General features: G+C 37.7%; 1 protein-coding gene across 1 annotated transcript in view; it reads right to left on the reverse strand.

The window, feature by feature from the left end:
• Positions 1–23,704, reverse strand: part of LOC121084446 (centrosomal protein of 192 kDa-like) — an 87,725-nt gene that overhangs the window by 41,405 nt on the left and 22,616 nt on the right. The window contains exons 16-28 of the mRNA XM_040585874.1: positions 22,385–22,517; positions 19,684–19,838; positions 17,151–17,291; positions 16,555–16,888; positions 16,074–16,214; positions 13,942–14,006; positions 13,672–13,863; positions 12,603–12,726; positions 10,436–10,566; positions 6,803–7,844; positions 6,564–6,690; positions 4,959–5,130; positions 1,326–2,223 (exon numbers count right to left, since the gene is read on the reverse strand). Coding sequence (XP_040441808.1) covers positions 1,326–2,223; positions 4,959–5,130; positions 6,564–6,690; positions 6,803–7,844; positions 10,436–10,566; positions 12,603–12,726; positions 13,672–13,863; positions 13,942–14,006; positions 16,074–16,214; positions 16,555–16,888; positions 17,151–17,291; positions 19,684–19,838; positions 22,385–22,517 — 3,655 coding nt within the window. The remainder of the gene's footprint in view (positions 1–1,325; positions 2,224–4,958; positions 5,131–6,563; positions 6,691–6,802; positions 7,845–10,435; positions 10,567–12,602; positions 12,727–13,671; positions 13,864–13,941; positions 14,007–16,073; positions 16,215–16,554; positions 16,889–17,150; positions 17,292–19,683; positions 19,839–22,384; positions 22,518–23,704) is intronic.

Here is a 23,704-nt window from a genome sequence, read left to right on the forward strand (position 1 = left end):
TAACTCTCACCTAAAAAGCTGTTTAGGCATTTTTTGCTACAGGAAACACCAAGTACTCCCAGAACAGATTTTTGCTATATAAGTGCAGTCATCAAAAGCTATCACCAAACCAAAAAGAAATCCTGCTTCCAGGAAGTCCTTACTTCTAAAGTATTCAAAATAACTTTCAGAGGAATCAGAACCTTATAATGATAACTCAAAAAAGTGGAGTTAACAGTTCTCTGACAAAATGAGGATCAATCTTCATTACATCCAGAAACAAACTAACGGGTACTCATACCAAATCAAGAAGAGACACACATAATCACCTGAAATTTTTGATAATTGAGCCACAAGCTTTATTTTAAACCCACACATTCTTATTCCCCTCAAAAAAATAAAAGTAGCACAAATAAGATGAAAATATAAACTAAGACTAGCATCACTGGAAATGAAGTTCAAAACCTCATTTGCCAAAAATCAAGTTTAGACTACATAGATATTCAGAGTTCAAAAACGCATTAAAAACCTAGCAATTACATATATAAAAATAGGCAGAGTAAGATTGTTCACATTTTACTATTTTAAAATGCACTAGCAAGACCAATGATCTAGAACAATCAATAAACAGAAAATAACCTATAAACTGCCACAAATTCAAACCTTCAACCCCATTAGCTTGTCCTTTTGTCTGAAAGAATTAGCCAGAAAAAAGTATAGCAAAAAATACTTCAAGAGATCATAGGTTAAAATAAGTCTTTAAAATGAAAAGTAACTTGCACTGCTTAGATTTAGAGTTAAGTCAAGACACAGAGAAATAGCAGAATGTACCGAAGGCACTTGGCCACTTGTCTTTCCCCTTCATAACCAGAAAACAGCTTAAGCCCTCCACTCCCCTTGTTGGATTTTGTGGCTTAACTGACTAACACCAAGTTCGGCTGCAGACAGAAATGTCATCTACTTGCCAGATAAAATAAAACTGAATTTCCAGAGCATGACCTGCCTTGCACAGCATGAACTGCAGCCAGGATTTCTCTTCCTTCTACAAAAGCCAGATCTAGATCCTTTAAACAAACACAAAACCACTGAATGCTGAAATTCTTCTAAATTAAGAAAAACTTTTAAGACCATCAGGGGAACTGTAAGAATAGACATTGAATTTAGAGACTTCATTAAATAAGGAAAATTAGTAATACCTTTATTTAAAATAAGAAAGCTTGCATAAAGAATAGTCATGGTTACAGTTAGTAGTCATCTTAATTTTATTTACTGTAATATTGGCGTCACGACTATCGCCACTCTTGTCCATAGCTGTATTTTAAATACGCTTGAAAAAACACACTTACCAATACTAGGTGACTTTGGTAACTCCCACTCATTTCTACCAGCTCCAAGAGGTTGTCCAGTACATGATTTTATATTTAGGATATTCTTGTTCCAGGAAGTAGAGTGTGGATTATGAAGTGAAGCTGCACTCAAAGAGTCAGAACCAGTATTTGAACCTAAAGGGATTCCTATCATCGCTGGATTCTCAGAATGCCCTACTGGGATACCTGAACAAAGAAGCCCTGCTGGAAGACCAAAACCTGCAGAGTTGCAGCCATGTAACTGAGACAAAACAGTATTTCCAGTAGATGGTTTATTTCCCAGATGCTGTTGTGCAAATGGAGTCGTTGCAAGAGAATGTCCTGTAAGCAATGTGGGAACAGAAGAAATTGCTTGACTATGAGAGGCAGCGAGATGGGATTTAAGGCTTGAAATAGGGACATATTGTTCACCAGATGAGTTTTGATTGAACGGCATACAAGTGCTTAATCCAGGACACACCGGTAATATATTCCAGGATGGTAATCCTTGTCTCTGTGCTTTGCTTGTTTGATCCTGCCACGCTTCTTGTGCATCAACATTAAAAGAAAGTGGCTGAAAGATACATAATTTAGTTGGTACAGCTGATTTAACACAGTCTAGCTCTTCATGATTTGCTGCTACATTTGAAGGAATAGATGCAAGCTGCTTTTCATTCTTCGGATAACCTTCTTTAGACAGTTCTTGATCCAGTACATCATCAAGTTTTCTTTGAAGACCTGCAAGTGCATTTTCTTCTGATTTCTGGTCAATACTAAGCAGTGCTTCTGTTCTATTTCTTTGACGTGCGTGGTCTCCTGGATTTTTGTTTGTATGTTCTAGCGAAGAAGTTGGGCTGGCTCGAATTATTGTTGTACTTAGTTCACTAGCATTTTCATCCTAATAAAAATAATATGCAGAATTGCAAGTTTTAGAAAAGCAAATAGGATACATAAAACAAGACAGACCTTAATACTAGTACTGCTATCCAATATAAATAATAAAGTTTGTAAAGTCCTGTTTGAAGCTTTGTTGTTACAGTATATGTGGCTCTTCACCTTGAAAAAGAAAACCTGCAACTTCAACCTGTTTGCTATCTGAAGTCACATTCTACCAAAGTGTACTGGGTCTGGAGTTCATTTTCTTCATAGCAGCCCCTGTGGTGCTATATTTTTATATTTGTGACCAAAACAGTGCTGGTAACACACCAGTGTTTTAGCTATCACTGAACAGTGCTTGCACAGTGTCAAGGCCTTCTCCATTTCTTACCCGGACACTCCACAGAGTAAGCTGGGGGTGGGCAAGAGGTAGGGAGGGCACACAGTCAGGACAGCTGACCCCAGCTGAGCAAAGAGAATCCATACCAAATAACACGCTCAGCAATAAAACTGTGGGGGCATTTTTCCAAAGTAGCTGTTGCTTGGAGACTGACTGGGCATTGGTCTGCTGATAGCAAGTGATTGCTTTTGCATCACTTTTCTGTCTGCCCATCCACCCACTCACTCCCCCTTCACTTAGTAAACCAACTTTATCTCAACCCAGAAGTTCCCCACCCTTTTGCCCTTCTAATTCTCTCCTCCATCCCACCCAGGGTGCAGTGAGCAAGCAATTGGAAGAGGGGCTCAGCTACCAGCTGGGGTCAACCCACTACACTAGGCATTAACACCAGAAGAATATTCTGCTCTCTGAAGTTACCACTGACTACATGAGTTTCCACAAGGTCAAAAATGTTGGACTTCCTATAACTTCATAAAGCCATTCTGTGGGAAGGCAACTGTACTATGAAAAAAAAAAAACCAACAAATTCCTAAAGTCATTGACAGGTACACAGATACTATTATTCTAAAAACAAGAGACCTGCAGTGAGTTGTCTTATTTATTGGGTTTGGATCCAATACCAGGTAGATTTTCACAGTTAAAAATACATGAATCAATCCTAAACAGCAGCACTCAATTGCAGTATAGATTATTTCTTTCCATATTCTTTATAACTTTCTTGAACATTATCTGAAGTAACACCAATACAAACATTCTTGTTGTCTATAAGAAGCTTCAGGCAAGGGACATGAAAGTGGCTTTTAATAAGTAAAAATGAGATTAAGATCTCTCAGTCTCTCTCTCTCTCTCCACACACACAGCATAAAAAGATTACTAACCCAAAGGAATAAATTAACACCGCAGCATTATAAATCAGACTTACAAACATACTCGTAATACAAATGTAAAGTTTTGGTAAAGTACTTGAGGATCTCCTTGCTGAACTATCCTGGGGAACACCAACTACTCAAACTCTTCAAGACAGAGAGGCAAACTAGTATGCATCCAGTTAGAAAAAAGCATCAAGAGCCACCCATTTGCACGAGATTACAGGAATCCAGAACCACATGCATTTCAAATGTGAAACAGACACAAGAGCTGATGCTATGTCAGTATGGACTGCAAGCAAATACCCATTTAAATTTGCCCCTGAGTTCCTCCCTATGGGACTGTGATTCCCACTGGAAACATCAAGATGAAAAACAACAGATATTCCCACTGTAACTTGAGCAACTAGGCATAGAACAAAATGGGCTATAGGCCATAACACAGGCTTCCTTCCTCGTGATGCTTTCAGCATGAAGGAACATTGCTTTGGTCTTCATATAGGAGGAAGAGAAGGCTTCACTAAAGCTTTCACTAGCCACTAGTCCTGAAAAGCCTCATCCTCTGCAAACTGATCAAAAAAACCCCCATAGTAGATGGCATTTCTATTTCCTGTGGTAGAGAGAGGCACAACTGATAAAGATATTACAAAAGAAATGTAACCACTCAGATTTATACATTACATATGGATGCACTCAAGAGAGGTTCTTCAGCTTTTGCTTGTTTGGTTTTTAAAGTTCCATCCACATCTCCACACACTTTGAAGGGGGGAGGCATAACAAAGATTCCAGATCCCAAGGAACCCATGGATTAGGTAGAAGAATGTCAAATATCTTATTCAGCATAAGATTGCAAGTCTGAACAAAAGTTTCACTCTCAGAGTGCACTCTTTGCTAAAGCAGTAAAAACAGTCAGAATGAACATCAGAGGTAGAAAATGACAGCTTCAGTTCTGAAAATTTACAGCTAAAATACATACCTATAAACATTTTTCCAGGAAAAAAAAAAAACAACAGGGAGAATATTCCCCTAACAGCTGAAGCTGAGCAGAAAGGGAGCCTCAGGAATGATGAAAGCAGATACAGATCCTGCAAACTACTGCAGGAATACTACACTGCACTCCCAAGAACAGAATGACTTAACAAGAAATCGAGGAAAAAATGAGAGGGGGAAAAATATCCCAACTAACTTTTTTCAGAAGTTAGTAGTTTTTGAATATTTTACTGTGTTTATATTCATTGAGATTGTATATTTAACACAATCTATTTCAGAATTTAAATTTCTGAAAAAAACTCAGGAGTGGTGAAGAAGCACAATACCTTCTCCCTACGCACAGCATGTCCTAAACTGTTCTGCAATCCTTACAGATTTTGTAATTTAGAATTATTATGGCCATTTAAGGGTTTGGTTTCTGGGTGAGAGGGAGGTGTTCTTTTGTTTGGTTGATTTAAAGAAACTGAATAAATACATATGTACAGTTCAAGATTTTCTTACCCAGTATATCTCCGGATTAGATATTACAGCCACGTTCTTAAGGGCACTGCCAGATGCAGAGATGTATGTTAATCTGCTCATGCTAGGACTTGAGTAAACTGACTGAGGTAGCACACTCTCTTTGCAAGAAGATTCCTGATAACGTGGTGTGCAAGTAAAATCAGTTTCAGACCTGAAAAACAGATTCAGAGTATGTCAGCATTAGAACATATTTCTCATGCTGCCCCTAAGAAAATCAATGCTACAGAGTAGCCACACTGTTCTAAAAATCAACTTACTTAGCCATTCTGTTTAGTACAGTCAATAGAAATGAGAAATCATCTCTCAATTAACCTTTACAAGTTCTGGCTTTGATGTACATAAAACTCATTTTCATGGGATATAAATCCATAAAGCAAAGTATCGGAGTTCCACAACTGAACTCGGATGCTAAGGTCACAGAAACAATACAACACCTTACTAAAAGAAAAAAGCTGAATCAATATAATTGTATGGAACTATGTAGAAGAATGTCAAATCAACTCATTCAACATCCCAGACATCACACACTAGTATTTCCTATTCACTACTGAGATTCTCCTAATTTCACACAGCTGAAAACACAGGATCTGTCACCACTTTGTCAAAGAGATTACATAAAAACAACTAAGTTACAGACAATTTTAATTAGAAATCCTAATGTCTAATGTAACATTCTTGCAAAAATTCACGTATTTCTGCACATTTTTATTTCCGAGAAATGCCAGCCTGTAATTCTAACATCATGTACAACACTAACTATAGTTAAATATCCAACAGTGAACTTAAAAGTTAAAGCAAAGAAATCAGTTGCCTTCATCTTCTTATGAGGATATACATAGCCATTGGCTACTGGCCATATTTATATGTTTAAGACTACATAATCAACTTAGTTGTAATCTTATCATTTATATAACACTTACTGTTACAGGAACTCATTTAAAAAAACCCTGCCCTTCAGTTGCTAAGAAAGCCTTAAACCTTAGATACAAGTTGTGGTTTCAAAATAGGAAGTGGACAAAAGCAATACAAATACCTCCACCCATCCTCTCTCACACCAAGCAGTGGTATGAATCAGAGAATCAAAGTGACTGAACTACTTACAACTTTAAAAAACCCCACATCTTCATTGGTCTATACAATGTCAAGCTTTATCATATAATTAACAGCATAGCCCCCAACCAGCTTTATTTGTAATAGATGAGTTACACTGGAACAACAACTAATAAATATGGGATTTTATAGCTCTATCAACACAAAGTTTTAGGTATCAGGTGTAACTCACTAACAGGCTGAATATTTTGTATTCTTACATTACTGGATAATCCTGAGCAGAAACAATGTTCCTATCCAGTGTCTCTGTCTCATCAGGCCAGTGAGGAAAATGAGAAGTCCACAATTGCTTAATACTGCTTCCCCACACATATAATAAAAGCAAACAGAAAGCTTAGTCTAAGAACGAAGTCTCAACTTAATAAAGATCTTCTATAAACAGAGATCAAGTACAACATGCAAACTAAACCTTGATCCCTCAAAAATCCCCACGAAGCATTAATAATTCTTTATAACCTGCACCAAGACATTTACCCTGAAAATGCTGTTCCAGAAGCCTCACTAGGAGAAGAATGATTCAGCGGTGAAGTTGAAGGTCTGAAGCTACATTGCTCATCCTCCAGAGGCAGCAGGTCACATTCAGGTACAATGGGTTTATGCTCTGGTAAATAAAACAGAATTTAATAACAGTATTTATTTAAGCACAGGCAACAAATCTACTGTCCAGAAAAGCCTTGTCGAACAACTGGTTACATTTATATAGGTTTACTTACCAGTACTATTCTGGGAAGTTAGGGACAGTTTCTCAAAAGTTACACGTTTCACATTACCACTGCAAGCGGTAGTGGCATCTTTGTTTCTCTTCTCTATTTCTGCATTTTGCTTCTTTTCATCATTGTTCAATTTCTGCATCGGTTTTGCTTTTGTAGGACTTACAGAGATGTATTTACTAGGTTGCTTGTCAGGTTTTAAGCTGTTGAGTGACAGAGTATTTCCTGTGTTTTTCTCCACCAAATCGTTACATGGTTCAAGAACAGCATTTGTTACTTGATCTACAGTTTCTGTGTCTTCCCTGATACAACATCTACTAGTGAGATCACTGCCCTGGTGAGCAAGCAAACTTCTTGGTGCCGCTTCCATTTTTGCTGCTAAAGGAATTCCACACGTCTGTGCTTCATTTCCAATAGGTGAAGTTTGGGTATCAGGCATATCTGATCTAATATAGGCATTCATTGATGGTAAACGTTTAGTACTTACTAAATTTGATAACTTTTCTGAGTATTTTACATTATTTGCAGTTACATCTCCATAGTTGGGAACACCAGACAGACTAGACAAATTCTGAATATCATTTTCTCCATGAAAATATTGCAGAATTCGCTCCTCTATTTCTTGCTGATTGCTATGATTATTTATCAAGTCTTCTGCAAGAGTATCCGTATTTTTATCTTTATCCAGTACAAAGGTATCAGATATAAGGTTCTGGACAGATGCTTCATGTTTCACAATACTCTCATATTCACTTTCATGTCCAAGCTCATCTGTTTTTTTGAGGTATTTTTCCATATCAAATACACTATTTTCCACATTGCTGGATAATACCTGATTAGCAGAGACTTCTGTCTCTTTAACAATTCCAGGAAGGAAACATGTTCTTTCACTTTTATTAGAGAGTGCCATCATCATAGCAGCTAGCTGGGAAGGATCAGCACTGGAGGAAGCATTAGCAATAGCAGATGCAATCGTGCTAATACTCAGGACAGAGTCAAAATTAGTAGATAAGCCATCTTCAAACTTGTCTTTATGAATTCCGTCCTACAACAAACCAAAATGAGTTAAGGACCAAAGCAATACATTTTTGTTTAGTGCTTTGTATAATTTTGCTTTTTGGTATATGATAATATATTAACATTTCTAATTGCCACATTTTTAGTTGCCTGTCAAGAAGAAACACTGCAGCAGGCATAATTCTCATTGTACTGATTTTTTAAGTCTACTCCATGGAGTTAGTTGTTTGGGATTTTTTAAACATTAAATAAAGATTGCCTTCTTGGAAGCCTTAGTTCCTGTAAAGCTTCCAGAATCCTAAAATGTTTTAATTCAGTTGGAAGAACTGGGAGTGAAATCCCTTTGAGAACAAATAACAGAGAAGAAACTACCATGACTGAATACACAGTATCTTCCCAATTAACTTTAAATCATCTGCCTCTCTACAGGGGGAAGACAAGGATATTTCTACAGTTTTCTCTACCACTCAAGTCTGATTTCTTCAGTTTTCACAATGGCTATTCTTAGCAAAAGGCATGGAATAAGTAGACAGTCATGTCCAGACCACAATCTCTTCCCACCTCCCTCAGATATACATACAGTCAGGAAGAAAAAAACCCCGTCTGTCCTCCTGTAGATACACAGGCATGTCTTCACAACTCCTCGTAAAAAGACTGATGAAGTATGGAGTATTTAAGTAGACCATTACTGGACTGAAAACTGGCTCAAAGGATTGTGATCAGCAGCACGAAGTCCAGCAGGAAGTCACCTGCTCATTAGTGGAGAACCCCAGGGATCAAGAAAGATGCCAGCACCATTTCAACATCTTCCTTAATGATATGGATGATGGGGCAGAGTGCATCCCTCAGACAGTTCAATTATCATACAAAACCAAGAGGTGCGGTTGATACATCAGAAAGGCAGGCTGTCTTTCTGAGACCTCAACAGGCCCGAAAAATGGGCTGAGAAGAATCTCATGAAGTTCAAAGGGAAAAGCGAAGATCAGCACCTGGGGAGGAATAACCCCACACATCCATACAAGCTGGGGACCAAGAAGACAGAAAGTAGTTTAGCAGAAACGGACTTGGGAGGTCCTGGTAGACATGAAGTTGACAACTAACTAGCAATGTGTCCTTGTGGCAAAGGCAGCCAACAGCATCCTGGGCTGCAGTAAGAAAGAGTTGCCAACAGGCTGTGGGAGGTGGTCCTTCCCCTCTACTCAGCACTGGTGCAACCACACCTGGAGTGCTGTGACCAGTTATGGACTCCCCAATAGAAGAGAGACATGGACATACTGGAGAGAGTCTAGTGAAGGGCCACAAAGCTGAGTAAAAGCTTGGAGCATCTGTCATCTGAGGAGAGAGCTGGAATTATTTATCTTCAAGACAACAAGGCTTAGGAGGAATCCTTATTAAGGTGTATAAATACCTGATGGGGAGAGGAGCAGGAAGGTGAGCAGTAAAGAAGATGCACCCAAACTCTTCTCTGAGGTATCCAGTAAGAAGAAAGGGCACAGTTTTAAATTCAGAAAATTCTTATTTAAACATAAGGGAAAGGTTTTTAACATCAACACGATCAAACGCTGGAACAGGTTGCCCAGAGAAACTACAGAATCTCCATCCTTGGAGATATTCAAAACATGACCAGACCTTGATCAGCCTCCTCTGTTTGACCTGGCTTTGAGCAAGAAGGGATGGACTAGATGATCACCAGGAGTGCCTTTTGACCTCAACCATTCTGTGATTTGTCTCTATTGGAGAACATTTTAGCATCCTTATCAGACTAAGGGTGACCTGAACTTGTACAAATTAAGGGTAGGGTAGATTAGAATCTGGATATACATCATCGAAACCCAAAGTCATGCATTTTGTATCTAGAATAAGGATAAGGATAAATCAGAAAGAAAAGCAATTACGGCAGTACATAGTCAGATGAGCAATCCAACCAGTCCTTCTGCATTTAAGTCTCCAGCTTACATAATTTGATCAGCTAAACCAAGTCAATCTTGCTAGTGACTGACACCATGCAGTGACTGCACAGAAGGGCTGTTTCTGTAACTGAATGGGTCTGTGTATATTCTGCCTGATCAGAAAAAGAACATGATGTGCCAAGACAGAGAATGCAGGTGTCCAGGATTACCAAACTGAACACACACTTTTTCAGACTTACACCATGTCGATATTTTTAAATTTTATCAAGTAAAAGACTTCATTCCCATGCTAAAGACAAGTCACTTAAAAAAAAAAACCAAAAAACAAAAAAACCAAACACCAAACCAGAAGTGAAAGCCACAGCTGAAATTCAGAAACTTGATCACAGAACATCAATAGCCCAGGAATCTCTGAAAAGCTGAAAAACTGTGGGCTGACAGACCAAGCAACTCCAAACACGAAGCAGGAAGAAAAAGAGAAATGAGATGCTGATAGTAAGACCTGACTCACTGCTGGATCACAGCATTCTAATGAAACTACCCTAACAAACAGTGGCACCTGCTAGGATTCAAATGTTCAATAAAAAAACCAGTGAGCTGACATAGAAGTCCAAATTTCACCATATTCAAAGAAACAATAATAGTCCAAGTTACTTGCATTTTGTTCAAGTTCATAGTTGCACTTAATAGAAAAAGACAAGAGAAATACCTTTGGTTTACTTTTGGCAGCAGCTTCTGTATTAATGCTTTTATGTATTCCAGCTGCAGTATCCATCCTATGCCATGCACCTTCACAGCTGGTAGAATTTACGTTTTCTTTCATTTGTGCTTCTAAGTCATCTAAGAACAAAGACAAACACAAGGAATTAATTTAAGTGAGTGAGTTGTCTAAACACCTGCATTCTTGGGATACACATGCTCCCTTAATGCTCTATAGAAAAAAGCTGTCATAAAGGCATAAATCCAAACACTGTAAGCATCAATTGTTTCCTGTAAAGTACTGCTAAGTTTGCAATCAAGTCACAAAATAAGATGGCATTATGAACACCATGCTCACACCGTACAAATTTTATTTTCAGGTAGCTTATCATATTAGCATAAGATAAGCAAACTTTTTCATAAAATGGTGTTTGCAAGATAACATGAACTTAAACCAAACTCCAGTAGAAAACTGGAACAGCTAAATTTGAGTATAGCCCATTTTCTTATACTAGAGACAGGGTTTGACTGAGGTAGAGAGCATCGAACTTGTGATTTTGAAGGATTATGTTTAGGATGGACAGGTATGTTTCTGAAACCATCAAAACCACAAACGATCTCCTTGATTACAAGACCAAACCCAAACTAAGAGGTATGGTTCACATGAGATCTAGAAGCTACTGTTTCAACAAATTAGTTCCTCCTTGAAGGAAAACATCTGGCCTCCCTAGAACACTAAAACCAACTTTTAAAGATGCTATAATCAGTGAGAAAACAAGTAAGTAACCAACAAAAACTTTTGGTTTGGTTTTCTTTTTTTTTGGGAGGTGGGAGTCGGGGGATGTAGATTTTTTTCCTGTTTGGGTTGTTGGTTGGTTGGTTGCTTTTCTTTACTTCTGTTGTTATAGTAGATATTTGGGGTTCGGTCATCTTTGTATTTCAAGTAACACCCTTCTCAGGTTGCTGACTTCTCAGCTTCCTCTCCATCTGCTGCTCCGTAAGCAGGGATTGCATTCTGCTATTGCTGATAAAGATTATTAATCGCCAGTACTACTGAAAATCAAATGGCAGGTAACTATTAGTATCTCAGCCACCAAGTGATCCAGATACCTACTTTCTCTAGCATTTACAACAACCCTCTTATCAAAAGAGCTGCAGATTATATTGGTATATTTTTCTATTATTCAAAGCAACAATTACAACTATAATTTAACTTGACAGAGATAAACTCAATGAACTGTTGGTAATTTTTGACAAAAATCCAGACTACTGTATAGTGAACTTAAGCACAGTAACACTAGATTTAAAGAAATAATAATCATTAGAGATCCCTTAAAAATATTTGCAATATAAAAATATTTGAGGAAAATTACAGCTGTAAAGCTGCTCCAGTGAAGCGGGTTCCACAAAAGCCTGATGGTATTTTTCACCAATGCAAAAAAGTGTAAGTCACTGCACTGAGTGTACAAGCAAGTTCCCAAAGACTGGCGTTGCCACAGTTCTATGAGGAGCAGTGGAGATGATTTAAAATGAACTCATCCTTTCCTAAACATACCTAATTAAGTTGATAGGCATAGATATGCACCAAAATGCATGCTGTGATGTTTACATATAAATTTTTGGAGGAATCTCCTAAATTATTACTTCAAGTTAAGCAGATACCATGGAGTGTACTTTTTTTTTTTTTTTTTAAGATGGCAGGAAAAATTGTAGACGATGTTTTACACACACACTCTCAGCTCAGCTACAACCCAAATTGTTTTCCTTCTTTCTCTATATCCTCTATACCTATACAAGCAAACAGACCAATTTTCAGGGGGGGTTGTTGGTTTTTTGGCAACACATTTACAGAGCTTTTTCAACATGAAAACTCTGAATAGACTTAAATTATTACAAGACGTTCTGGTAATCAGCCATTATCTGGAAATGCTGAAATATGCAAGACAATTTAGGGTAGTACTTGGTATTGGAATGTTCTCTCTTGTAAGTGATCTGTGTTTTTCTAGGGGAAAGCAGGGTGGGGGAGGTGCTCACGGCAAAAAACAATACTTGGTGAATGAGAACTAGCGTATTCCTATCACAGATTACTCTTATTTGTCTTTAATAGCTATACACAAGTAATTCTTAACTACCATTATAACCACTGTCTAGGGCTGACCCTTCTGTTCTAGAATTACCTCGAAACACTTCAGACAATTGTGAAATTTCTTGGACGGTGTCACCTCCTGATGAATCAGACTGCCTCAGCAAAGCAACAGGTTGCCTTTTCTTCGGAGATGTAATATAGTAACCAAAAGATGGCTAAAAAAAAAAATAGCCCAGAATCAGCATAAGTAAATTTAATCATTAATAAATAGTTCAGTGGGCTTGCAAAGCAGTTTCAGCCACAGAGCCTCCCCAGTTGTTGTTTGGCTCTCATACCACTGAAAAATAACATATGTCTCCTACCACTGCAAATGCCTAATCCAAATACATACACTTCCAATGTAAACATAAAATAAACTAACAACTTACTTATATGCTAGACAAAAGGAAGTACATATGCTTTCATCACCTCTGCCTGGAGGCATGCTCTACCGCTCAGCCTCTGAACGCAGCAGGACAGAACCTGCCAACTCTACCAATTCACCAGGACACAACTGAAATACACAAACATATCCGACTTCTTCCTCCCACTGCACACACTTCCCCACATTTCTCTTTTGTCTGCAATTACAGATGAGATACCATCTACCAACAGCAGATAAGAAAAGAGACAAGTATCAGACAGATGCAAAAAACATACAGAAGTATGTTGGTAAGTTAAGAGTCTAGACGACTACATTTTTACTCAAGTTGGGCATTTTCCTAGACAGCACATCAGCCATTCAAAGATACCCACTCACTGTTCAAATACCCCTGTCTGAGCAGCATTTCATTTCCATTACGTGGATCACTTGCTCAGACCTCTAACGTGCACCCTGTATATGCTGTACTTTTCTCTCTCTAATCCTACACATAATTAGTTCCCGACCAAAAGACCAAGATCAAGATTCATCATTAACACCAGCGAGCCCTTCACATCAGAAATTCCAGGTGTGAAACAAAAGCCCAACCAGATCTGTCACACAGAGAATTTCCTTTGCAAGTAAACTCAGAAAAGTAGTTCTCAGGAAGAATTAGTTACAATATTAGAAGAACAGAAGTAGTGCTGGCTGTTGTTCTTGTCTTTTCCTTGTGTGCTAACATTAACATTAAGATACATACCCGTTTCACATCACTGCCTCCACCAAGACAACCAAGAGCTTCTGATCTCTGACCAAAGAACTCCCCCAAAGACAAACGTAAATAACTGGCATCTTTATCAAGATCAGATGTTCTCAGCAAAATGCAGCTACTGGCAGATTTCCACGAAGTATCTGCTATTTCAGATGCATTTAGAATATCTGCTTTTTCTGCCTGCAGAGAATGAGATTTCAGAAGTTGTAACTTGCAAATAAATTAAACTATTCTGTTTACATTGAGATAATTAGTTACCTGCACAAGTCTGTGAGCTTTCTCAAATTCTTCCTGGTCTTGCGCAATCATAGCTGCTGCTTCAGCTTAAAACCAAAAAGAATGTTTATTAAAATAAGGTTTAAGTTATTAAGTGCTGTCATTACTATTTTCTATCACTAAATTTTGAGGGACAGATATTGGAATATTTAATTCTACATCTCAGACTTTGGGACACACTAGGAGTTATTCCAGCCCATTATGGTAAATAAAAAGTTGATACAAAATTCATTTTAAAAACAGTACTTCCTGGACCTTCAGGAGCCAAAGTAATATCAGCATGTAGCTAACCAAGTGATGAATGAAGTCGCTTACAGCCTTAACCCCAAACCAAACTATGATTTTTCATAGGTTATGCTACCCATACCTAGCTAGAATTGAGCATCATATGGCTACTTCCAAACAAAACTTTCATTACATCTGGTTTTGAAAATTTCATGAAAGTGGTACCTGTGAACTGGAGCAAAAGCAACAAATTGGTTTGTACCAGTTCATTAAATACCTGTGCAAATTAACAGGCCAAATAAATCAATACTTTTAAATTCAAATGCTTTTATTATTTACGCAGTTACCATTTACAGAACAATGAACACTTAAAATCTCTTCACCAAAATGATGTGAGAAACTACTGATCAAGAAATACTGCTCTACCACCTTATTTCAATGTTAATGTATTATTAACCCCATCAAAACTTATAAAATATGTAGCTTTGTGTATACAGAATCCCTCGTCATATAGGACAAAGAGCAAATGGAGGAATAAGTTAAGAATGGACACAAACTCATACAGTGAAAACAGTTGTTGTCCATAAAATTACCTATGGGAAGTCACAATACATACTCTGAGGAAAGAAACAAAGTTAGAATACATCTTCATTGAGCAATCCAGCAACACTTGCTAAAGGCAACCTAGCACTATCAATGACACATTATATACAGTTGCACTTGAAGTATCAGTTTTTACTTAATCCTCTCCATAAGCCATACGGCTCTCTGAAGACTTACTGAAGCAACAAACTCTGTCAAGTGAGCAATCCTGCATTATTCTATAAAAGAATACACTGTGCACACAGTTTGCTGACAGAGATAGACATGTCATAAATGAGACTCAGAAGCATCAGATGTAACATTTCCTTTCTGTCCCTACAAATAAAATTTCTCAGCTGTCAAGCACCATGCTTGAGCAATGCAGACAGACAGGCAACGTAGCAGCCAGAAAAATGTTAACTATACTAAATCCATAAGCACGTCTTCTACTGTGTGAAGAGGTAAGCCAATCTGCTTGAAAGCAAAATCGCTTTAAAAACCCATCAGGTGGGAAAAAGCTAAAAAGCCATGGAAAATTTTACAACAGTCAAGTATCTGTATCTTCTAATATGCTCTTCTAATCACTCAACAACCTGAGTCTGAGATGCAGGAAGTGTCTGAAATATGCTGGCCTTCGAAAAATAATGGAGAAGATCTGCTTTACTGACATAGTAGATAAGGAAGTTTCTACCAAACTGAATTGTATTTGTTTGTTCCAGCAGAAAACCCCTAGTGTTGAAAAACTATTTCAACCCACCAACCCTGTTTGATTACTCATTCAAAATAAACAACTCTAGGCAGCAACATATACAGCATTATTTTTGAAAGAACCACCTTGAGTGGACCACGGACATCTTTAAAATACATTAGCCCACCCATATGTCAACTTTAGAGACTAGGAGAAATGCTGCAGCACACATTGCTTGAATCTGTCTACTAGAACAGATGACATTTTGCTGCCAAGGAATTGATTAGTCCAAAAGAAAAACTGTGGAAGTGACAGCTACAGGAGTTACTTTTGCTCATGCAATAGGTACCAGTGACACATGTTAGAATGCTTTTTGAAACAAAAGACTCTTCATGGGAAGAGTAGGAAACGTGGAAAGAAATTATCAACTATAACTAATGATCATATCATTATAGGCTACTATCAACGTCAGCTTTCAAATGATTTGTAGTATATAAAACCTGGAGGCTTAGCAACACCAAATACTGATTTGCTGAAGTGGGAAAAAAAAAAAAAGAAGAAAGTTTACTTAACACTATTACAAATAACAACAGCTAACTAAAGGAAAAAGATTACATACATCCAGTAATGAATTCTTCATTTATTTTATCATCTTCAGACAGATCTAGATCTTGTTCTTCATCAAACGAAGTATAATATGCAAGATCAGTCACCCATTTGCCCTCTTCATTTTGATAGACAATGCTGTGGGGTAAGTCACCTGAAAGATATATCAAATGTGACACTGCTGAATAAAATAAAAAGGAGTATGGCAAAGTCGCTTAAGTCTAGATTAAGAATAGATTAAGATTCACTTGCCAGAAGTCAGCAACAAGTTAAAAAAAACATAGCTCAAGTTGCTGCAATTGCAAGCTTAAACTGGTTTCATCATCAGATAAACAACAGTTAAGTGCAATATAAAACAGTGTCAGTATTTTTAAAACAAAAGCAAGTCAAAATTTATTCATTATACATTGTTTTTTATCACCAACTTGCACAACTAAAGAAAAATGCATAGCTTGTCATAATTGCATAGATGGGTTATATTCAAATCAACCTACCTTTGTCTGTTGTAGCTGAACTTGTGTTCTCACAGCTGTCTACAGATGGCGACAGGTAGGTATCGGGAAGACCAGCTTCACATTCAGTTGCATCTGTCTGAGGTGCATTTGCACCAAGAACTTTAGGAGTGGTGTAGTGCCCCAAAAGTCCTCTTGCTGCATGTAGTACTTCTGCCTCAGAAGCAGCCTGACACTCGGAGGACAGTATTTCTTGCTTTGGAAGGACATCCAAGACATCAGCTTTATTGCTGTCCATGCACTGAAGACACAGTGAATCTGAGCAAACCTCAGCAGCAGCACAGGAATGTAGCCCATCTCCAGTAGTCATGGAATTCTTAGCAAACAATAATCATTTGAGAAGTGTCAGAAGTGCAGTTGTTAACCTTTTGTGGTAACAGTTCTAGTACAAAATAGTCCAAGTTAACTATTTCGAAAAATTTGGAAAACACATCTAAAAACAAAGTGATGGTGTTAATTTTTTGTAAAGGATGGTTGGGTTGTTAGTTCAACCTCTAGCAAGTTTTCAAAAAAACTGCCATCTTCTACTACAGTCTTACTTTACATGATAAACAGAAATTTAAATGACAATTTCATACCACTTGCTGTACTGCTCTGGGCAGCGTTTCTCTTTGCACAGGATATCCAGTTATTCCTTGATTTTGTGAATCTTCATCACTAGCATTTCCAGAATCTACTCCTGTCACAGCCTGGTAAGTGGCAGGAACCTGGAAGTTCTCCTTTGGGGGGGGGGGGGGGGGGGGGGGGGGGGGGAAGATTCAAGTTACACTAGAACAACTACACCAAAGGAAAAAAAAACCAACACTACAGTTGTTTTTACAATGTTAAAAAATTCACTAGTAAAGAAATTGCCATACTTTGTTTGCTTATGTGCCACTGCCAGAGGCATCTTCAGCTGCTAGCACCACCACCAAGGATAATGGTTTCTGGCTACACCAATCCACACATCTGCCTCCAAAGGCATACACAGCAAGAATATGGACGATCTCTTCTTACTCCTTCTACATCCTTTCATTCCCTTTAACAAAGGCACCATGCTACTCCTCTTCCCATTCTGGTTGACCCACTGCTGGATGAGGACTCCAAATCTAACTCAGAACCTGTTGTACCTAACCTACTGCCTATCTACAATAGCAAAGAAGCAGGAACATCTTACACAAATAGAAGAGACCTGAGGTCAGACAGCAGAACTGTGCTATTCTCACTCTTCAAACCTCCACCCATCCCCCTTTTCACATACAGCCATAGATCAGCAACTAGCAGCCTATGCAGACTACTTTATAGGGCTAACATATAACTTTCCACAGCTTGGAAATCCTGATGTCAGTTGGGAATTTTCTGAAATTTCAGAAGCTACAGTTCATTTAATTGTTTAAATCAATCACACTTTCCCATTCTGGTCAAGTGTGCAACTGCCAGGATTGCATGCATTGTTGCAAAGCCAGGAAAATGAAAAGGCACTTAAATCCCCAGCAATCTGTTTGCAATGAAGCTAACTGCTGCTCAAAGGCAAACCACAAGCCAGCTAGTTGCCACTCTATGCTAATCTTTCACGCAGACCCATTACCTAGATTTATTTACTTTCCTGGAAAACCGAGTCTCTGATGCTATACGCTTCAAGGCTTGGACGTTGCTATCCAATATAATAAACCAGTGATTAAAAAGATTTTATAAACTAGTTGTGTCATAGAAAAGAAGCGCCAGCATGTTAACTTAGTAGTTATAGAAACAAAAAACAAAACTAGAACCAGTTACAATTAAAACTGGAACTCCAATTAAGAATAGGAACAAGTTAAACTACTGAAAGTAGTTTTGTCACAGAACCATCAGATTAAAATTAAGCAATTCCTACACAGACAATAGGCCCATCTCCTGGATATTTATTACAAGCAAATTATAAGTGAGATCAAAAGACAACCTTAGTTTCAGTTTAGCTGACCAGCTTGCTGGGGATGGAGGTGACAGGGTAAAGCAAGTATTTTATAGGCATTAGCTGTTTTATCGGCACTTACCTTTCATCAAAAAGTCTTTAAGTTCAGAAGCTGTTAATCAAAATCAGTATCATGCCATCACAAGACAATGTTATCAGTAGATGCTTCTGCTTCGTTACTGATATAATTTCCCTTAGTAGACTTGAGAGGATCCCAAATGCTTATCTACATCTATTTTACCATCTCTGACACTAAAAGCTACCATTATGAATCTGAGATGGGAAGCAAGGTGTGTAAGAAACATTCACACCTTAAAGCATTCAAAAGAATGCCTCAGAGGTACAATAAGTTCAGATAAACATCAACAATCCAAAACTCTCAAAGCAATTTACTTTTCTAATATGGACTAAGAAATACAGTAGTAAGTAGTCCAGCAGAGAAAGTCCATCTTCAGGAAGTACTACTGATGCTATATTAATTACAGGATTTCTCTGAGGACAAATCTCCATCACCCCAGAGAAAGGGCAGAAATCCAGTCTTAGAAGTTTGGGGTGGGGTGGCAGATTTGGGGTGTTTTTTTTTTTTCCTCTTTGCAAGATTGAATAACAGAATTGACTCCACAAGGTTCTCTACCACAGCTACTTCTCAGAAGAAAGGAGAAGACTGCACAGGACTAAGTGTGAGGAGCAGGGTTAGACAGAGGTGGAAAACCTGAATGGAAGCTTAAAGGAGACACCATAATAGGTAACTTCCTTCAGCTTTGCTGCGAACCTTCCTGACTCTTGGGACAGCCAGCCACTTACATAATTCCACTTTATCTCATAAACACCAAGACCTTCTGTAACAAGCAGATGAATCAGCTGCTAGCTCTGCACTACAAGGAAAAGGAAAAGAAATACAAAAATAGCTACCTAGCTTCTTTCATTTTTTCTTTCCCAGGGAAAGCCTTGCTGAGGGAACAGAAAAAGTCAAAAGATCAAACAACTTTGTTTCTAGTTTAGAGCTGTATTTGCCATCTTTAAACTTAAAATGAATCCTTTGCTCTACAGGCTACCTGTTGGACAGTATTTGGGTTTGCCAGAAATAAAACCTAGCTCACCATGGCAGACAATCCCCAATAATGCTAACGTGTTTAAGGGCCATTGGGCATGCTGAGCTTTGAACTTAACTTTAAACCTACTTGAAGTAAGCCATTTTGAGAAAGCTTCAGCGCTGTACTGCATTCTGAGAGCTTCTGTATGTCAGTGTCTCCTCTTGTCATTTCTGGTTGTATCAGCTGTTCAAAATAGGCTTCTAGTTGGTTATCAAAGAACTCTTCATCATCAATATCATCATCTATTGAAAGAGAAGAAAGTATCCTATTCACCACCTTTCATGGACATTTTATATCACCTGACACTATCAAACTAAGTCCATAATTTTTAATACATTGAGTATCACAACACACACACACAGAGCATAATTATCCTGGTTTTCCCTTTAAATAAGTGGGTCACAGAAATATATAATTGTCTTACTCTGTGACTAGTGATACACAGTAAAACAAGACTACCATAAACTAGCATTTTAACTCCCAGGTTATCAAGTGATTCATGTTCCTTCACATGATCTATAATCGACAACATTCCAACTAGCAAATCATATTTCACTTTTCATTTATGAGTATGTATACGTGTAACATTTCTCAAACTTCACAGAACATGGCTGAAGCATAGTTCTATCTTTCAACGGCGAAACAGGTTAAGTTTTATTACTAAGAACAGTATTATTCCTATTTGGCAAGTGAGACATGTTCCAAGAGACAACTTTTCTTCGTTTGGGGCAGTTTTTTTCATTTGTGGAGACTGGGCGAGAGGAGAGTTTCCAGGGCTTATGTTTGTTTATTTTTAAGGCTCAAACACCAGTCAAGTATTTAGGGCATTGTTAAAAACACTCTTAAAACCATTGTAAAATATATTCCAAGAAGTTTGACATGTTTACTTTTCACTCTTTCATTTCTAGGAAACAGTACCTTGTTTGCGTTTTCCCATACAAAAAAACCCAGTTTACTCAAACTTTATAAACTCAGCATTTATAAGTTCAAAACTACATATTTTTTTTCCCCACGTAATTAAGAAAATGTTCATTTTCAGGTTGCTGGTGATTGTTTAAGAATTCTCCACCAATTTTTGGCTTTGGAGTATATTTCAATTCTTCACCTCAAAAAGATAATTCTGAAGAATATTCTTCTTATTTCCTTCTGCCAAAGAGGTCTGTACAATGCCAAGAATGTACAGGAAGAAAGTACATCTATACACACACAGGTAAGTCATCATTACTTTTGCGTTCCATTTCGCCAGTGCCCTGTACAGAACCTGATTTACAGAAGCACATTCTTTCAACAAAATGAGATTTAGTTGAATTGGAAGGTATGGATGCTCAGCCACTTTGATATTACAGTGAAGCAATCAGCATCTGTTACATTTGAGAGTCGATAAATGAAAAATCTGAATCATGGTGCTGTTTCCATATATAACACTGGAGAAGGTGAAGGGATTGCAGCAGGCTAAGTTTCTTCAGTCTTTGAAAGAGGACTAATACCTATCCTCAGAACAAATGTCTATAGAATGCTTCAAAAATTATAGGAGGATTATTTGGTTACCTGAATGGTAGACAAATACCTACAATTCAAACTGAAATTAACACCACAAACAGTTGTTTTAATCGTATTACCTATGTCTTGATTTCTTCTTCATGAAATAATAACCTGCTACCTTCCAAGTAATGAGAAAGTTGATTCATGTATTTTACTTTAGACAGTAGAGAATTCCTCCTTATTTTTAGAAATAATCAGCTGCAAAATTTACCCTGAATACAGAATTGCGTTACAAAAATTAGTACATTGCACACTGACCAGGAAAGATAAAAAGATCAGTTAGCTCCACCAGTACTGGAACCTTGAATAGGCAAATACTTCCAGCCAACGACTACCAGCTCCTTAGGAGGGCAGTTAAAAGTAATTCTGTCCCCTCAGGTGAAAAAAAAAACCCAGTATTTTTATTCAGCAAACTATTAACTTCATTTTTATATGCTTAATGCACAAGTGAAGTTGTGAAGTGAAGAAGTGAAGTGACAACAAGAATGAACAAGATGACTTCAAAGGCAGTCATGACATCTGTAGATGTCATGGGATGAACTGAGTAACCCTACTTGAATGCAGGACTGCTTGATCTCAAGAGAGCAGTAAACCTATTTATCACACTGTGTCCCTCATGCTTGCTGCATCTGACTACATACCCTGTCAACCTTCACATTATGTGCAAAGTCAACTGCATCAATAAAGAAGAGCATGTTTGTCCTTCAGCAGCAGCCACTGCAAGGGCACAGAAATTTCAGAAGTTTTGTTTAGTTGCACAGAACTCAAGGTCTCACTTTTATCCCTGTGAGTAAGCTAGACTTCCAACTTGGGTATCATCCTGCATGTGTGGCATCTAAAGAGAGTTGAACCAAAACTCAAGTAAAAGTTAATTCTAACTGCACGTACGTGTTCATCATAGAAACTTATCTCTATTGATCTAAACTGAAATTGCAGCTAGGGTTACCATTTCATTAAATGAATGATCACATTTCTACCTGCATTTTTGATTCACAGTAACTGAAGACTGTTCTTTAACTTCTGAGATTGAACTTCTAATTCAGATCTTCTCTGACAAATTCCATAGCCAACTACTCCTACTAAAATGTTATAACAGCCAGTTTCCCAAAGGAACATAGTTTTCTTTAATATTCCTAATAGTAGTTTTTGAACAACTACAGACCTGTCAATACCTTTCTTCTCAAGTACGCAATAACATTGAGTCAGAATTCTAGACTCAATCACCCAGAGTTATAAACACACTTACCAGTAGAATCTTCTGCTGAGCTTGCAAGAGACAAGAGTTTCTCATTTTCCAAAAAACTTGAAAGGTTATTGTCAAGATGATCACTTGAAATTTCACCTTCTACCAGCTTTTCAGAAGGTTCAGATGGACCAACCTATGAAAAGCAGCCATACAGAAATGTTTCTAGAAGTAACTAGCTATTGCGTAAATTCAGTTAATAAACAACAATTAATTAGGTTAATAATATTCCAAAACTTCCCCCCCCCCTTTTTTTCTTCCTACTTATTCCAGCAGACATTTTAGTTCCAATGGACTTTGCCTGCTAGCTTCCAGAGTGGATACATGCAAGAAATACAGGGATCATAAAGGGGAAAGAGGAAAAAAAGCATCTGAAAGACACCAAACTTACAAGACCTCAAAATAAAGTACCAAACCATAGCATTAAAGAATTTACACTTGAATAAAACACTGCTCCCCATTCATTAAGCTGCAATCACAACTCATAAGTACAAAAATAACTCTCAACAGTTTCCTACACTGCTAAAACAGTGCTTCTTCAGAAGCTGTACAGCCAGATCAAACTTTTGTTGATGTCGTCTTCAAATGAGTGTACTAATTTATTTATAAAGTAGTATTTCAGCTGAATCTAACTGTTAATGTTATATCTTTTATATACCTGAATGATTTTTAAAAACAGCACCATGTAACATTTGTTTTGGATTTACTCTCACATTCTCTTAACAGATCACGTTTGACAGCAAAAATGTTAAAGTTCAGAAAGCAAAGAATTTTAAAAGAACTTGAATTATGATTTTCAGGTGACAGCCTGTGAGCATTCAGCTGCAACTCACTGACACCTGTGACCCCTAAAAAAATCAAATGAAAGAAAATGAAATCACTTTAGTAAACACCAGCTGACACATTAAGGTGTACATTTCGGACAGCATCTGGTTGCAGCCTGAGGCACATTTTCTATAAAGGCCACGAGATCTCCCATTCCTGTCTGCCTTGTATCTCTGTATCCGTAACTGTCAGCTTCTCTAACACAGTAGGTAAAAACAGCTGAAGCACAGCCCTACCTGTCAATACCTGCAGCTATTTGCTAGCTCTGGGACAGACACACACAAGAGAAAAAAAAAGAGAGGCGGCAGGAAGATTGTGCTCTTCCAAATGGTGCAGTTTTTAATGCTGAGTACACTGAAGAAGTCATCTAAACTAATATTCCTCAAAGTAATTAACAAGTACAGGAACAAGTCAAATCAGGTTGGTATTGTCTACTTCAATTTCCAAAAGCATTCCAGAAAGCTCCTCACTTTTCACCAAGTTTCACCTGGCTTTTCA

This window comes from Falco naumanni, chromosome 3, assembly GCF_017639655.2.
Source record: "Falco naumanni isolate bFalNau1 chromosome 3, bFalNau1.pat, whole genome shotgun sequence".
Lineage (NCBI taxonomy): Eukaryota > Metazoa > Chordata > Aves > Falconiformes > Falconidae > Falco > Falco naumanni.